General features: G+C 32.5%; 1 protein-coding gene and 1 long non-coding RNA gene across 2 annotated transcripts in view; one reads left to right on the forward strand and one right to left on the reverse strand.

Annotated features, from left to right (window-relative positions):
- The first annotated feature begins 2162 nt into the window (after nucleotides 1–2162).
- Nucleotides 2163–4226, forward strand: LOC148238519 (uncharacterized). Its single transcript, XR_015810600.1, has 2 exons — nucleotides 2163–2335; nucleotides 3936–4226. It is a non-coding gene; the product is annotated as an uncharacterized LOC148238519 (long non-coding RNA).
- A 2628-nt stretch (nucleotides 4227–6854) lies between these two features.
- LOC148238520 (GAS2-like protein pickled eggs) overlaps nucleotides 6855–19335 on the reverse strand; it is a 161264-nt gene continuing 148783 nt past the window's right edge. The window contains exons 6-8 of the mRNA XM_088198279.1: nucleotides 10416–10603; nucleotides 9593–10344; nucleotides 6855–8380 (exon numbers count right to left, since the gene is read on the reverse strand). Coding sequence (XP_088054405.1) covers nucleotides 7155–8380; nucleotides 9593–10344; nucleotides 10416–10603 — 2166 coding nt within the window. The 3' untranslated portion in view covers nucleotides 6855–7154. The remainder of the gene's footprint in view (nucleotides 8381–9592; nucleotides 10345–10415; nucleotides 10604–19335) is intronic.

The following is a 19335-nucleotide window of genomic DNA, read 5'->3' on the forward strand; positions in this document are numbered from 1 at the left end:
TCGCTGCAAAGGTCACACTAATCTGTTATCAATCGACAAGCTATAATAATGAATGATAAATTAGTAGGCATAGTTTTCATACTAATAAATATGGTCTTGGTCTTATAAACCGACAGCAAATAGGCAACAGCTACTTGACATTAAATTAAAATGTATAGTAAAGGTTTTATTGATATATTTTTTTGCTATAGAATTTAATACCTAATATGGTAAAATTATATCTTACGTTAGTCACTATGCTTTAATCTTATATATTATTTGCATTGTGTTGAATTTTTACTCATTTGTGTGTATAGGGTGTGGGAAGTGAAATCGAAACTTTGAGGAAATGGGAGTGGCGATTTGAGTAATACCTTGTGAAAAATGGACATGTGGTTACTATGAGTATCTTCATTTTTATTATTTTTGTATTATATAAATAAAATGACTCAAAGCATAATTTATTATTAAATCTCTACAATCAAAATTTAATGCAAGACGTTTAATTAATATTGAGTAAAAAAAATACATTTAACAAAAATACCTCATTATATTTATTTGCCATAAATATAATTTTTTACCACTGGTAACCCTTTTATAACTCGAAAGCATTTTAACATTTCAGCCGTGTTCAGACACCTTTAAATTATTCAATATCCAATTCGAGTTTTTTTACGCGCGTGCCTCGCATTCCGAATGTCGGATTGTTTTAAGGAAAAATACGATTTAATAAAAAAAATCGCCATAAAAAACACGTATACAACACAACTCTTTTGGGGGTGGGCGTGTTGCCACACCGAAAAATTATTATAAGCAAATTAAGATAAATCACTCGAAGCGTGTTAGGGGGGCGTGGATGAACAAATTTCGTTAATCACTCTTGGCATTGATTAACGCCAAATAAAAGACAAAAGTCAGAGATGTTGCCATGTGACATTTTTTAAATGTTGCCATGTTATTACCATGTAGGCTGACCTTAAGAGCGAACATGTGTACAAATGCAGATGACATTAAACTTGCAGTTAATGCTCGTATAAGGATCCCTCATTATGGCAACAATGGGGAATCGATGGAGAGGTGACTCACTTGAGAAGCAAGGGCGTGCGGGTTGTTTCTTACTAATGTGGCGGTAGACAAACTTTTTTGCATTTTATATAAGAATATAAATTATTTTAAATATATATAATATATAAATTATTATAAGGTTACAACAATTAATGAGTAGTTCGTGTCTCTAGTTCATTAAAATATCTTAAAGTTTGAATTCACTTGAACTCTTGGTAATTCAAAGTAGTGACTTGTCTGGACCAAATCTTACAATCGAAGTAAAGAGGCTGCATTTTTTTTCTCACTTAGGTGATGTTGACCTGAAGGTCTAGGCTCGTAATATGTTCTATGTGTAGATTTAGAGCGAGCGTCACTGGTAACGAGCTAAGGAATAAATCATATATTTCTTAATCAGAATTCGGAAATCAAATAGTCTTCTACAGCAGTGTTAAATGTGTAGAAAAAAGAGATCAGTCAACATCTTATTTTCATCACCAGCTACGTAAAAACGGCCTTGTTGGATTTTTTATTGTCTCTGTAAAACGGTCGAATATCTTGATAAAATGGATTCATTCTTTTGGAATTTTCTTGGAAGGGTTTTGGTACTAAAGCTTTATATATCATGATAGCTCAGCTAACTTTTGATAAGTCACTTCTGGTTCTTATAAGCGGTTTGGAATCTTTTTTTGTGTGGCACGTAGTCGCCACGCTTCGTTATTTGAACCACAATAAATCTTGCTATAAAAGTGATCATTGCGCCGGAAAGGAAATCTTAGCGTCATATCGAAAAATACTAGTTTCTTGAGAAACTAGTATTCAAAAATATACTTCACCATTTACAAAATCCCAGAAATAAGTATTCAGATATTTTTAATAAAGCTATTGATAGTGAACTAAAATTTACATGTCACAAAACACTAATCATTTTTTTCATTGAACGTTTTATCTACGACACAAATTAAAAATCAATGTCAAACTCAAATCAGTTAGTAAACATGCCTTATCACAAAGGCAACCCGCCCGACGACCTTGCCGATAAAATCGAAACGGTTGCTCACCCCTGACCGTCGACTTTTCAGCTGACAGCTCGTGTCTTACATTTAATCGTTCGTCACCATTCCGCCAGGCCTCGATTGAGTCACGTTCGGAATAACAAGGGACAGCAGTGCGTGTACCCTTACTTCGGTGGCAGTTTCCAAAACTACATATATATATTCTGAAGGCTGTTGAGTCACGACGCAGAGGCCTTCGATGGAAAATGCCCACGATAATTGGACGCCGCCGGCATGCAAATGGACCAAACGCTACGGTAAATCTCTGCTAAGAAATGCACCGAGAACAGGTGTGTCTATGCTAATTAGAGCGATGCAGTTTCGCGAGAATCTTGATGTACCTAAATAGCTTTCTTTCGGGATCGCACGAAGGAGCCGAAAATAAGCGGCTTATTCTAAGCGTTGGTGACTACTGAAGGATTTCGGAGATATTTTGAATGGATTTGATATAAATACACTCTGATGCTCTGGATAATATATACAGGTTACTCAATTAAAAAGTATGCAATACTTTTTAAAGAAACAAGATAGGATGTAGTGTTTAACGTTAGATTAAAAATAAATCTGACAATACCACTCTAAATATGATTTCAACAATATGATGTAATCACTCATCATCTAAATGTTGTTTTAGTAGCTCTAAACGATAAACATATTATATGTCACTAAATTTTATTTTTAACCAATAAAAAACTTTATATAAAGTATGTGTTGAGCTGTTTTTTAGACTTTACACAATAACATGTTTGAATATTTGCTGTAGCTAAAAAAAATTATAATACAATATTTTTTTTGGAGAAATACTTCCCATTCAAAATTATCACCCTTTTGAAAATATAATTAAAATACTACTAATTTGATGCAAAGTTTTCTGGTGAGTTGAGTTTCAAATCTTATAAGGAAAAGTATTTTTGCGTTTATAGATGATTTTCGGAAGTCTGCGTGGCTATTGTGCAATTTTGGGTGTTATCCTAATGTTATTTTGTTGAGCAAAACTATTGTCGTTTTTATGATTTTAAAGTACTGTTGTTGAAACTTCACAAAAATATTTATTTCGAGCTCTAAATTACAGATATTTTAATTAGAAAAAAAAATTAATCGATTTATAAAATTGCTCTGTATTTTTCACAAAATATTTTTTTATATATGTATTGTTATATTATAGTCGATTTATTTATAGTTGTAACATGTGCTGATTATGTTTTTTATGATAAATATATACAAGTTACTCTTTAAATATTACGTATTAAACAATAAATAGATATAACAACAATGACGATTAAAAAATAAGATTTTAACAAAAAATAAATTACATCAGAAGACTGTAAAATAGTTAAGAAAGTATTTGTAGTAATTGATAAATTTCAAGAGTCTGTGTGGCTATTGTGCAATTTTGTGTCATGTCGATTTCTAATGTATATTCTTAAGCTAAACTGTTGTTATTTTTATGAATTTTAAATTACATTTTTAAAACACCAATAGTAAATTTTATGTTAAATAAATAATATTTATAGATTGAAATATCTGAGCAAAAGTGATAATTCATCAATAAGGATAGGCTAGACAATAGCGGGAACAGACAAAGGCCCTCGTTACGACTCTCATTACGATTAGAAAAAAATAGGACGCAAAAATTCTCCGGTGCATTGAATACGAAACGGTCACGAGAAACAATATATCACAGGAAGACAAAAAGCACCGTGAGGTCACAACATTCCCGTTGCACAATTCTACCTCAGAGGTGCTCATCAAGCAAATGACACTTTTTAAAGGCTTTATTTCTTTGTTCAAAGAAGCGAGTGCAATGATTGGGTAGATGATTGCTGCATGATTGTAATTGATCAGCAAGCTTTGCAGGTCTGTATATATGAGGCTGGTCTCGAGGGAGTACCTGCAGACTCCAGCAGATACCCGAAGAGACTAGCAGACGCCCGCCTGCGGACGACATACGGACATGGGACGCTCACATCCACCATACGAGAGATCAACCTCCGCTATACTGTCACTGCCACACCAATCAGAACTCTAAAGATCTTCCACTGACATCATCCCTGCGCCAGCTTCTCCACCACTACCGAAGAAAAACATTTCGTTCATTTTAGTCAGTCGCAACATGTAATATAATCTAATAAAATTCTCACTAGTTTCCACCTACGTTTTACTGGCTGCAAAGTCACACCCCAAAGGGTTAGAAACCCGAAAGATGACTTTTTTTGATGCAAACAATAAAGCATCTTATTAATAATGTACATGAACTTAAAATATATTGGTTGATTGGGATTTTTTGTCATAAAATGTGTTTCATATGAAAAATATATTCTAATTATTAATTTTATATATTAAAATTTGCCATAAAATTAACAAAATATTACGTATTAAATCATAAAATATTATATGTAAAAAACTTCGACAAATAATAATAAAAATATATGATTCTACCAATTCTTCACGTAGAATATTCGTGAATTATGCTAATAAGCAATTCAAAAATAACTTTATTTCGCTGCACAAATGGTGACGGGTGGCAGATAAAACACAGATTATTATGTCTATAATAGATTGTCGGATAAGACCCCGTTGTGGTCCATCAAAGAATATATGTGACTCTCTCGGCCGCCACGTCAGTGTTGCTACCTAGTTTATGGCTAAATAAATCGGTCCCATATTATTTATCATAGATTCTAGAATTATTTTATAAAAAATATAGACATATTTACTCTTCTTTTTATATAAAAATAAAATCAGTTGATCTTTTGTTAAATGTGTGTAAATATTTTAAGAACAGCTTGTGGATTTTTTACGCGGATCTCAGAATTATATATCATATATTTTTCAAAGAAGCTTCACAGCTAAGTTTATAAATCCTGAGTAGTTAAAAATTAATGCATAAATCAATACATCAATTTAGACAGTTGACCGTCTTAGAATTATAAATATTAAAAAAATTGCTATTTAGTTTGCCTCATTAAGATCAGGGCAATTAATATTTTGTCGAAAGTATTTATACACTACTTAATAACTTACCTAAATATTATTTATATGTTTTTATAATATTATTCTTATTTTATGAAATAGACTATAATACTTTATTTAAAATAATGTTTTTAGCTATATTTACTACTCCTGCAATACACATGACTTGAGTTGCGACCCTTCTGTTTCTGCTCTTCATTTGCTCTCACGGGAAAAGTCCACTACAGATTATTATCTATATATTTACAACCCTGTACATTATTTTTAGATGTTTGTAAGCAAATAAAACAATATTTGAGCTTTCGTAATTTATTTATTTAGTACCATTACAATACTAATTGTTAGTCTCAGGCAGTAGGTATCCATCAATATACGTTTATATGTATATTGGTAAAAATTAACCTATACAAAAAATCGACCTAAACAATACAAAATTATATTTGTAATATTCGTACATAATTATAAAATAAACTAACAAATATGTCAATATCGATAAAATAAATTAATACTAGGATTAGCATTTCTATTTGGTATTGTTAAATCATACTACCACATAACGATAACATGTTTCGAATGTAAAGAAAAATAACATAATATATTATACATATATAAGAGTGGAAAATAACAGTGTCGTTTAAAATTAAAATAATACATTGTAATTTGTGCAGATATTCACTTTGAGATTCACAAAAAAAAAAAAACACAATTCAATTGTGCTATAATCTACCGATCGAACTAAAGCACCATGAAAATATATTTATACTCATCCAATATTATTGAATAAAATATATACCATCTACTAAACTACTACAAGGCAATCGGGGAGGTCCTCAACATTTTCACACCATATAGTTAATCACTAAAATATTTGTAATAGTTATACAAAACGATCAATAATTTTAAAATACAAATTATGCTCAATCATTTTTTTATTATTATTATTATCATTATTCTAAATAATTACTCAACGCTAGATATGTACCAAACGAAACAATCTTAAATCATAAGCAACGCGTATTTAGACATTATCAATAAAATAAACACGAAGTAAACTTATCTAGCACCACTTACACGATTTTTTTTTATTATTGGGGGAAGATTTGTTTTATTTATTTATAATATAATTTTTATTTATTTATATATATAATATTAAATATATCGACCCCACTATCACGAACCATTGATTTAAATGGGTCATTTTAAATATACATAAATTGTATGATAGCAGGAAACGTCGTTGAAATAAGTATAACATTAAGCATAAATAACAGATAGGTTATATACGGGTGGCAAATGTAGCAATAATAAAAAAAAAATACTACAGTTACAGATTAAAATGATCTGAAAATTTTGAAAATGTTTAAGTTTAACAAGCAACGTTTTAAAATCAAACTCAACAAAACTATTACAAAGACTCGATACATCAGATCGAAATTTAGATCAAAATTTTTTTAATATATATTAGCTATTAGATTTTTTGTATTTTTCATAGTAAGTTTTTTCTAATCTTTAGCTGCAGTAGAGTTCTTAGATCGTTACATTTTTAGGCCACCCTGTACGCGTGCATATAAGGACGTGCTTGGAGTGCCCCGAGCGTGTGTCAAGCGCAAAAGGGCGATGCAGTTTCCGCGGAAGGTGAAAAAAAAGTTGCAAAAGATTTCCCAAGACAAAACATGTTCGTATCGCAGCGACCGATCGAACTTTCACCATCATCCGCTCAAAACAAATCGGTGTCAAAGGGCAAACAAATCCCAGAGACAACGGAGAGTTCACCTGGGAACGGGACATCAATCCAAAAGCATATTTTTGCACTTTCACTTTCGTGATATAACACATAAGATAACATAAATTGAATTTTGCACTGCCGGCCCGATTAACTAAAGCTAATAAGCATCCATCATATCAATCCATAAAATGTACACACACTTAAACTATTCGAAAACATATTGCACTTTATCGTTGCGAAAGGACCCCGTTCCAAGGTGATCGTCGCACCTATTCAATATCACGATATCACTGAATTGTATGATATCAATTAGGCAAATGGACAACATTGGATGTGTCATCATTATCGGTAACAATAAATAAATTCCAAAAATATGTCTAATAATACAGCTCGGTGGCTTTCTTAAAAGCTGATACTGGTGCTGGTATTCTAGAGGTAACGCCAATTTTAGGATCCTTTCTAGGTGTAAACATCGGTATTTTGTTGACCAAAGCAGCCGATTTCAGTCCTGAGTCATTCTCGCTAGAACTAGTAGATCCATCATCATTATCCCTCATCTGCAAACTACTATGACTCCTTTCGCCATTACTATAATTCCACGGTTGATTCAAAGAATAATATTTCGAATCATCTGAACCGCTCTTATCAATACCTTGTAATGATCCAGAATACTGATTAATAATCCCTTTGACAGTCTCCAAAACCAATAGATCATCATCCACATTCTCGGCAGATTTTAAGATCTTTTCCAAAAGCGGACTCATCTGCTTGCTAGTCTTAATTGGAGAAGTCTGAGGGGGTGATTTAATCTTCCTGCCATTATGATCATAACCAGGCATGTTTCTTATAGCAGTCGTACTCGATCTTAAATTAGAGTTCCTTTGGAATTGTGGCGATGCAGTTTTATTATTAGCTTTCTGCGATGGAGACACAAAAGTATCGTTTGAAACAGCCGCTCTAGTTTTACCTTTAGCCGAAGTAGTGCGTCCATTCCATGTGTTATTAGGAGTCGATTGTGCCACTTTGGCTCCGGATACTTTACCGAAACTACCACCGTTCACACCTGTCGGCGAGTTAGCCGGAACTGTAGGAGGCTTGGTGGGATCTTTAGATGTTTTTTGAGCTGTATTATTCTTCTTCGGACTGGAAATCTCGTTCCTTGGTAACTTGTCAAAACTAGAAGATCTGGATCTGGTGTGTGGGGATAAATTCTCAACTGACATTCTGCGCCTTGTCAAGACAGGCGATTGAGGTATTTTGGAAGACGTGGCGGATTTCTGCAAGCTCCTGCTGGGCGAATCGTTGCTGTCTAAGATGATCGGAGGACTGCTAGAGTTCCTGGTGTGCGTCTTCTCTACTTTACTCAGAGCTGTCTTTTTATCTCCGTACAGCGTCTCGGAATAGTTGGTCTTTCTCAATCCAGTTACGGAGCTGACTTCTTCGTGCGGCTTATTGCGCATGCGGTCCATTTTAATATAATTATTGACTATGCTCTCGTCGTTCCTCAGACGGTCTTCGTTGGCATACACGCGGGGATTGGCGTCGCATAGAGAAAATTGCGGTTTACATGTGTCAGGGGCGGTGGCTGTAATATCGGATCGCTCTGCGAAAAAAAATAAAAAAAATTAGAATCAAATATATTATTATTAATTTATATTTTAGGTTCTTAATTATAATTGTAATTCCAGTAATATACAAATAAAAAGTAAATAAACATAGATAAATTACGATAGGGTAAAAACTTTACAATAATACATATAATAAAAGTTTTAACGATAGCGTTTATAAATTAATAAAATCACAATAGTTTGGCTCAACAATGAAAATTAGAAGCACCCAAAATTGCACAATAGCCACCGAAGCTGTTTCAATGCCATTAATTACTGCAAAAGTCCGTTAAATCGACTAAAAAATATAATATATATTATTATCATTTATAATTATTTAACGGTCGACGAAATTTAATACCAACTTTAACAAAGAATATAATTTTAGAGGTAGAGTTAGACCCTAATGCGATTAGCTTTCAATTTGTAATGTCTTTATCATCATTCAGCATCAATCGAATCACTGATTTTCCAATTGGACTTCGCCTTTTTCAGTATCGTACCATTCGGCTACTAATCCAAAAATATAGAATTGTATAAAAAGCTACTATTTTGTAATCGATTTTTATCAGTAAGTGAATTTAATTTTTTCGATCAAAAATAATAAAATGTTCTCAAAATATGCAGATTTACTATTTTAACGTTACTTTAATGTTTAAGTATTATTTTAATCAAATTATTTTAAATATCGAAAGCTTTTGAAATTTCGCAAGAAAAGGCGATACACTTATTTTTATGAATAATAATTTTATACTCGAGAAATCGGTTAAAAACAATATTTGAACATATTATTGTGTTTAATTGATTTCTCACTCGCCCTCAAACATTTTTTTTACAGATTATTACTACAGCATCAAACATTTTTTGATGCTGTAGTAATATGGTAATAAAAATAACAATAAAATATATCATCTTCCTTACATTAAATATAACAAATTTTCAGTATAACGAATATTTTTCTTCGGTCCCTTGAGCTTCGCTATACTGAGATTTCACTGTATTGATTTTTAATAAATCAATACTAGAATTGAAAGCCATTAGTTTGTCATAATAATAACAAAATATCTATAGCTTATAAATTATTTTACAAGGCAATTTCACTATATTTATACTTTAACTCAATAACTTAAATTGATTAAATATGTACTTTGTATGACAATTTATATGCTTGTGTTAAAAAAGTGCAAAATCATTGCACAAAGACTTACCAATGATATCTGCGTCCTCGGTAGAAGCCTGGCTGCCCAAAGAGAGTCTGTTTAATTGCAGACCTAACCCTCTATCGCACGAATCTTTTGAAGAGGCGCTCGGTGGAGATGCTTGAGAAGAGCTCGATGTGTTTTGTATTATGCCCAAGCTTCTATATCCTTCGTCTGACACTTCGCTGCCGTTATCTGAGGCATTTTCTGAAACGTTTCCACCTCCATCCAAGGCCGACGCATTATCGTTATTCTGATACATCTGACTGTCATAATCATCTTTCTCGGGCGACGATACGTGACTTTTGCTCTCAATCTTAGGCGTCGGACTGCGAGATCTGTAATTCTTGTGGGGATTTGGAATGAGAGTTTCGGTCTGTACCAAAGAAGGGTTAGTAAGAGATAGTGGTTGCGGAGAAGAGTAGGTTATGTTGGCCGGTACTGAAATCTTCTTGTGTGCCGGCTTAGGAGACGGCATTCTGTTTTGAGAGAATTTTCTCGCTGGACTCGGTGACACGGAACGTCTGTTTAATTTTGATTGATAGTATGCATTGTCGGCTGTCAAGTGATTGAAAGCTTGATTTTCGAAAGCGTTGTTCGTTTGGCCCATGTAGGGGAGTGAAGTATGTCCGCGATTCGCCGGCGATCGACTGCGTTGACGAGCTGCAGTGTTTTGAGGTGGTCCTTGGATATGCTGAGGACTTCCTCCTCCCGAAGATCCAACACTCGAGACTGAAGAGCGGCGGGTTCGAGGGGGAGATCTGATGAAGATATTCAATTTAGATGTGTGCTCTAATATATCAATATTAATTTAGGCATTGAGTTTACTGACCGATCGTAATGAACTTCTGCTCCGTTGAGATCCATACATACAGCCCCTGGAGGATATCTCTGGACCACGCGTGCTGCGTGCGTTGTACGATGTTGAGCGCGACAGCGACAAGGGTCGTGTTTGTCCAAGTAATGGGATAGGGTGTCCCAGCCACCCCCGACTCTGACCATCACGTGACTGCGTAAGACCTGGAACAATTATAATTAATTAATTAATTAAATGATTCATAAGTTATATCAATAATAATAAAATAAACATTTTTTATACAAAAGATATCTAGGTATCTTAGATATGAAAAAAAAGCAGTGGCGTGCCGTGACTTTTAAAATAAGGGAATAGGTATGGAAAAAAATATATATAAAAAAAATCAGTAAGTAAATAAGATAATATGAATTTTACATTTACATTTTTTTTTATATATTATATTTCTCTATTTCAACCATACATTTATATATTTTAACCCACTGCGACGGCGAGAAAATTTCTCGAGAATTCTCGACAAATTTTGATTTGTGATTTGTGAATGATTTTAATGGACTACCCTAGTCCCTCTGGTACGCCACTGTCGAAAAATCATCAATAAAGTATTAGAAGTTGCAATTCTCATCAATGTAGCAACAGCATGATGGAATAGTAAACAAACAAAATCCGACATTTCATACGCAACGACCTAAAAAAAAAGCGGAACCTCGTTACATATAACGTGTCTTCCGTCAGGAATCGACATAAGCGACCTTCACCCGCTGAGCCACATTCGAGAAACGGTTCGTTAGAAACGGCGGCCATATATGGGATTCGAACCCGCGACCGTGGAAGCGTTAGTCACCACCGGCGGCCATATAAGCGGCGCCAATGTCAACGCTCAACGATCGTCAACTTGGACACATGGAGAGAGAGAGATAGATATTGTTGCCGGACGAGCAAGGTCGAGATCATCTCTCTACGGCTTAATTGGTGGTGTGCTTCAAAATGACGCCTTTCTAATTGAAAACGATGCTGGCTAAAGATAATGCATAGGGAAGCTGCTGAAAGGGGAAACAATCGGAATGGTGAGAGAGTGTGTTTGCTGTTTGTTATCTCGTCACCTCGTTAGGCACCGGTTCAATTAAGGCGGCATTCCGCTCATGGGTGGATTTGCATAGTGAGATAAAAGAGCTGAGAGAGAAGTTTTTTGTTTGTTTTATTCAACGGCCGGATAGTGTTGGTTCAATAACCATGGGCGTGAATCTAAAATCTAACGATGTTTGCAAAAGTTAAATAATTAAAAATAACGTCCTATAGAAATACCATTTCACTTATTTTATTTTACAAAGCAATACTACTGAAATATTTGTTCATATAGATTATACTCTACCAGATACAAAACAAGGCAGACACTTTTAAGTAAAGCTGTCTATCGTCAGACGTCTAGCTTTAATATAATGTCAGGTCGTGTAAAAACCATGTCAACCTGCCGAGGTGTACGACTTAATAACGTAATATTTACTCCAAGTTTATTTGTGTTTTGCCGTGATCGAGAATTCTCGAGAAATTCCGAATAAATTTGATTCTCTCATTTCTCGATTAATTTTTATTTTAAAATTTCGAGAATCTTGCTTTTCGAAAAATTATTTATGATATTCTCGACAATATTTTTAATTTTTCACTTATTTATATATTGCATTTTAAATTAAATCATTGTACGAAATATCGTAATTCGTAGTGGATCTAATATTTTTAAAACGTTTAAAACCACTGTTATTTTTATAATACTGCATAAGTAACGGCGGGTACATGCCTAATATGCTTACTTTTTGAAAGGTTTTAATAGGGGTCTGGAAATGACAAAAAATTGTTTACAAATTATTAATATTCGAACTCGCCATATATTTGCTTATGTTATAAAAGAAGACACTCAGATAAGAAACCTTTCCAAAGGTGTTTATGACAGATGTTTGAAAATATGCATACTTTCTCGGAAGATAGAAAGTATTTAAATAACCAACAATTTTTTTACAATTTTCTATTATTCTAACCGGCCGGCGGATTTATCTTTGCTTTGGTGATCTAAGAACCCGCTAAGAAGAAATTACGCATGGGAATCGGCACAATGCAAAACTATTTATTGTTTTTATTAAGTAGCAACATCTGTTATTGACAATTGTCTCACAAATATTATTGACAGCCAAAGGGCCTTAAAAGTTTTGTTGATACCATTGGAAAATATCAATTCTGAGCTAAGCTCGAAATTTCAACGGGTAATAAAAGAGAAACTATACAATTGAAAAAAACAGTTATTTATGTCAATAATTAAATATTTGAAAAATCCAGAATCCTTCACCAGTCAAAACAGGAATGACTTCCTTTGTAATTTTTCAAAAGCAAAAATATATAAAATGGGGGGGGGGGGGAAATATTTGCAGATTATTCAATGGCTCGACGAATTCTAAGGACCCTCGCGACTCTATTAATACATTAGAATCCATTAAATAAATCGAAAATTTATATTAAACTAGACGATACATAAATAAGTAAAACTTATTAAATTAGGTGAAAAATAAATATCTAGAAGACGAAATTTGACTAGGGTTCTCAATTGAATATTTAAAAAATATTCGTTTATTAACTATCTCGAATTTAATTTGTAAAAAATGTTAGAATGAAACAATTTGTATACTTGCATAGCTACACAGATTATTATTATATATTTATTTTCTCAATATACGCGAGTGACTAGTGGCACTCTAAAATCCATGGCCCTTTAGGCCCCTTTAATTTGTTTCGAGCTGTGAGACAATGTGACGCTTCTTTTCAACAAAAAATGCTTTTATCGGCCGTATCTACTGTGACAGAAATTCGCAGAATTCATCCCTTGAACGAAACAAAATGTTGGAAAGGCCCACTATTTATTATCGTTTAACGCTTATCTAAGAAAATTGATAAGTTCGTATTACTATATTTTTGTATTTGTTTTTTCAAGACACAAAGATTTTATGTCAGTTCAATAATTCGATCGCGGGTTATTTATTTCTAGTTAATTAATTAAATTAATATATTCGAATAATTTAGAGCCTTAGATGTGACGTTAATATTATTTTTATTTTTTTGTACAACACGAATTGTTTTTATTTGGACGAATTAAAAAAATCTTTAGGTTCAAAGGCTAAACTAGTAAAATTATCTAAAACAACACTAAAACGGCTGTTACATCAATTAAACATTGATCCTGAGAACAATATGGCTATGGAAATACAGAGACATACAGCATGAAGTAAATTTAAGCTAAGAAAAACAATTACAACACTATCCAAAGATGAACCAAAATAAACTACGAAACATTCGGAAAATTGACAAGACAATATAAAACCTCTAAAACAGCATTGAGTACAAAAAAACAACGTCAATACAGTATAAGAGAAAATTTTTAATCTCCGGAGATTTTACGTCCATAGAGAATGAGTTGCATTGAACACACGTGTGATTAAAACAACTATCCTGATAAGCACATTGATTCTTAGTGATTTTATTTTTGCTTCAGCGACTTAATTGAGCCTAAGTAATAAAAAAACTTTCTTATGCCAATTGAACATAACTCAACAGCAAAAGTTGTTTAATATAGCCCTAAATAGTATAATCTGAAGATTTTTTTATGGCAATTGGACATAACTCAACAACAAAATCGTCTTTGGTAAAGTACAAAGTTATTAATATGCATAAAGGAACAAAACTCTGTTGATTAATTTAGCTCTGAATAGCATAATCTATAAATGGCAGTAAAGTACTGAAATATATCATACATAAAATATAAAACTCAGATGAGGCTGGGCATAAAACTTTGCTGTTTAATATAGATAGCTCTGAATAGAATAATCTAAAGAAACAGATAAGCATAACTCAACAAAAAAATTTTGTTTACAAAGTACTGAATTATATAATTCGTTCAAATAAGGAACAAAACTGATGAAACTAAATATGAAACTTAGTTGTTTAATATAGCTCTGAATAATTTAATGTAGAGGGTCTTTAAAATAAAATTTAAAATGACATTTAGGCATTAAAGTTAACACTTAAAAAAAATCATCAGCAAGATTTTCAAACCATTAACAGATATTGACATTGAGAAGTTAGTATCAATATCTAATGAATATCTTTTTATACAGCCGGAAGGTGCTTTCTACGATGTGCAGATAATAAACTACATGTCTATATTTTTTTTTTGTAATGTATTTTTCTATAATAGTTAATTTCATTAATTACATGATATACGACATAATCCTGTAGTCACTTGAGTTTCATAGAAATTACCCATGTGGTACATAAATAGATATACACAAATCTACGTGGGAGTCCATCTATAATCGCATCCTCTCAAAGCGGATATTTATCTTATACATAATAGTCTCTCACATCTAAATTGATAACATCTAAATTTAAGCTTAATTTTATAATACAAAAATATTAATATTAATATAATGCCATTTTAATAGAATGCAAATTAAATCGACACAAATTTCACGCTGAGCATTAGAAAAACTCGATGCTTATGAATATTTATACAATTTTTTATTAGGAAAATAAATAAACATATAAATCCAGCTTCGTATCGGATATGTCAGAGTGGCAATTATTAAATCAGGAACGCGTTATCCTTCGTCCACCCTGACTCGACGTTATTAACGTCAATCGTACATGAATTAAAATAATGTACGATATCATTATAATGAATTTTTAACATATAGTATAAGACACGAGTATAATGTTTATATTAATAAAGCGTACGAGAAAGGTATGCTTGCGTATCTTAATAACATTCTACAAATTACATCGCCATAATTAAGTTCTATATGTGGACAACGACGTGACATTTACACTGTGCACAATATCGACATGCGAATCGAGAATGTATCTCTGGACACGACACCAAAAAGGGACAGTCACAATCTAAAATGACAGTTATTACTTCACTATGACTATTATTTAAAAAAAAGCACTCATAAATATGTAATTGAGACATTTGATATTCGCTCTATGTGAAAATATTATTTTACTCATTTTAAGTCAAGTTAAAAACAACATTTTTAATGTCAATAAAGTCTTAGCATTGAATTAATCCTATATACTAGAAATAAGCTTTATTTTCACATTTTTTTAATGAAGTATTATATGTATATTAGATTGTGTTGATGACAGCTTGCATCGATATACCAGACAAGTACCGACAGTTTCAGATCTATAGTCTTGCTTGGAGAGCTGCAGTCAATAAGCTCATTAAATTTATTCCTCACTTGCAAATCGCGCCTAGTGCGTGAGCGGACGCTTAAAAAGTTCAATAAAAAGCTTCTTTGAAAGCTCGCGCATACATTATAATGATAAATATATGTATGCGAGCAAGGACGACCAGGTAATCGGGGTTAAGAAGTATACACAAGGGTGTTAAAAGTAATATAATTTGCATATTTTGAAATAATTATGTACTACCGCCATTATAAAATATGGATAAATCGTATGCATGTAGGTGTTAAATACTCCAATAGGTTTGCTATTATAAAATTTTATTACTACGATGTTGAAAATAAATATAACACAAAATATTAATTGCATTTATCTTTGGTTGTTTTGGATCATATTTTACCTTCGACTCTTTCATGTTGTATTTATGTTACGACACTGCCTCGAGAAATGGTACATAATAAGATAAATAAAAGAGTCGTATGGTTAAACGAGATTGAAATATAAACAAGAAGTGCAATACTGTCATTCATATTTTATTGCAATAATTTATATGGCATTAATAAATTATTGGTATTTTATGTAGATGCAGTTATTTTAATGATGAATATAACTTTAATGATAATTTTTATGATGATAATAAACAATATATTAAGCTCTTTAGACAAAAACTATTAAATTTCGCTACCAGTATAACGTTTATAGTGTTTAACGATAGCTTCGATATTTGTATATGTATGTTTTTAATTTTAAAATAAAAATAAGTATTATAAGATCAATGAGAAATAGTTTTAATTTTTTTCCATCAAAACAGGAATCCTCTACACTGTAATTCAATATATAATAAACTATACTACAAGATGTTTATCGAATGTTTTCATTATTTAATATATCAGCAGGAATAAAATTGTTATAACAAAAAACACTCTCTAGTACTTCTTATAAACAGCAGCACCTGTTTCACCAGAATAAAACAGTGGTATATTAAATGACTGATATCTGAAAGATATGGGTAAGAATTGTGTGTTTTAATTAATGATGAAGGTTTGAGAACCCTAGAGGGGCGTGACTTCGTAGCCAGTAAGACGCATCGTATTAGAGTTTTATAAGATTATATTACATTTCGCGACAGACGATAAATGGCAAGATGTTTTTTTCGAGCGGTGGTGGAGAAGCTGGCGCAGGGATGTTGTCCATGTAGGAGATGTGGCAGCGACAGTATAGAGGAAGATGATCCTACTCAAATAGAGTCCCGCACAGGATATGAGCGCCCATGTGATGTGTCTCCTCGAGTATCTGCCGGAGTATGCCAGTGCTGACCAATCACAATCATGCAGCGATCATCCAGCCAATATATGTTCTCGTTGCTTAGAACAGGGAAATAGGTATACGCCTTTAGAAAACAACATTTGTTTGATGGGCATTGTCCAAGGTCGTATACTGCAACGTGAATCTTGTGGATCCTGTGATTTATTATATCCGTGACCGTTTCGCAACACGGAAATATTCCTTCAATGACGGAGAATATTTACAGTATGAACAAAACTCGTGTTATTTGTGTGATTTTCTGGTCGAAACTAGGGCTTTTGTGTAATCCCATTCGTTACTTGTATGTCTATAGAGTTCATCATACAAATCTGAATGTTAACGTTACTGGGAATTTTATCTCGCCAAGTTTCAGTCAAGTCTTAAGACCCTTCTCCAAGCTCTAAATATTATGCCTATCTTTGTTTTATAATAGATAGTACAAAAAAATCTTGATTATGCTTAGCAAAGCAATTGTCACAGGCTCCTTTTAATCACGACAGCCTCTTACACAAAAATATTTAATACACAACTTTAAACCGAGTTCAGGGTTTGCCGCCGGCCAAGTGTGGCAACAACGGCGCCAGGGCGCCATCTCAGGGTTACGTTTATCGCACGTGACATTTATGCATACATACGTAGTACGTTTCCATTTCGGATCAACGCAGATACGATCGTTGATCCGATCCCAAAAAAGGAGAGGCTTAAGTGGTACTTTATTATCGAGATGATGTTCGGACTCGAGTCGAATCTGTTTTTTTATTAATTCTCGCTTCGAGAATTAACATACGTTAACCAGGCGGCGATTTAACTTATGATGATATAAGGAGAAGTAGTTTTTGTTGTTGTTATTATGTGTTATTAGAGGCTTTGAAGGCTTATTATGCACGACGCGACGTAGAGCTTTGAAGTTTATGCGGTGGCGAGAGGAAAAGTCGGAAAAGCCTCGGGGCGAATGTGTTTCCACATAACTTTTCCTCTTTTCTGGTCGTGCGCCAAGTCGTTTGTCATTGTGTCCGACGTAATGCTTTGAGGATATATTTTTTCTCCTGTTTTTGCCATGAGGGTGAAATCTATTGCGCAAATGTTTTATATATGATCTTTATAGATGTAATATGTTATTATGACATGTTTGGTTTATTAACATTATTTTTTTACGATGACTTTATTTTTACAGAATAATGTATACAACGAATAATATATTATTCGTAAATTCTAAGATACATTTTACATTTATTATCAATTATAAACTACATAGACAAAGCACAGAAAATATTATTGATTTGACATGAAAATCCTGACGTATTCTTTCAAAAATATTTTGCTTAGCCTGAATCGTCCATACATCCCTAATTTTATGACACTACTTACAAAAATGTATGTAGCTTTGAATATTCATTGAAAAGAGACAAAAGTTGTCTCTCACTATATAATATTTAATTTACTTTTCTATAAAGCTGCTTTTGTGAAATATCTCCATCAACTATCCATGTGTTTTTATATATTTATCTCATGTAAATAAATATTTTTTACTATCAAAATTCACTAAACATATTTAACATACTATGTATTACCATTTGATTGCATTAAATATTCAGTGCATCTTCAAAACTTTATCTTTTAGTAACTTTACGTTAAAAGACATTTAATCCTTATCATTTTCGTATTTTCGTGTATAAAAATATATATCCACTAAACATACATATTTTCTCCCATATTTCTCACAAGAGACACTATGGCGCCGACGGGAAGCGTTAGTGATTAAATAAATCGTTTTTCCGAACTACTATTTCCCATACCCATAAATTGATGATATTCACAAAAATATAAGGAAAGATCTAAAAATATTATTATAATACTTTATAAAATCCTTAATACAACAAACACTTATTTTATTTACTGATTAAATTATTGTTTTTGTTTTATTTTTAATTGATAGTAATGCTCGACAAACAGGTATTATAGTATAGCTAAAACTACACATTCCATAGAATGACGACGTTGTAAATTTTCACTGATTGCAAATCTAACGTTACGCGTTTAAATATACATTTGAATAAGATCCGTATTAGGCAATAATAAATAGTCTAGTTCTACCCCGAAATATTAAAAAAAACATGACATTAGACTTATTCCAATTATCAAGAGTATATAATCTAAATTTTAGAACACTGTCATATTTCCAAATTTCCTGTTACACTTTAAACACAGAGTTCAGATCTGTATTAGACAATATGAATAAGTCTGGTTCCGCCCCTAAAATGATCATGAATTGAAAGGGACAACGATATATAACCTTTCAAATTTCTTTAAACACTTTAATTACAATTTACCCTTTGGTTTCAATTCAAAACAGCACTAATTTATATATTTATTATACAATATCAAAGAGTCTAAATCCGCTCCG

This window comes from Plectrocnemia conspersa, unplaced genomic scaffold, assembly GCF_051122295.1.
Source record: "Plectrocnemia conspersa isolate PC_06_02 unplaced genomic scaffold, ASM5112229v1 ptg000001l, whole genome shotgun sequence".
Taxonomy (NCBI): Eukaryota; Metazoa; Arthropoda; class Insecta; order Trichoptera; family Polycentropodidae; genus Plectrocnemia; species Plectrocnemia conspersa.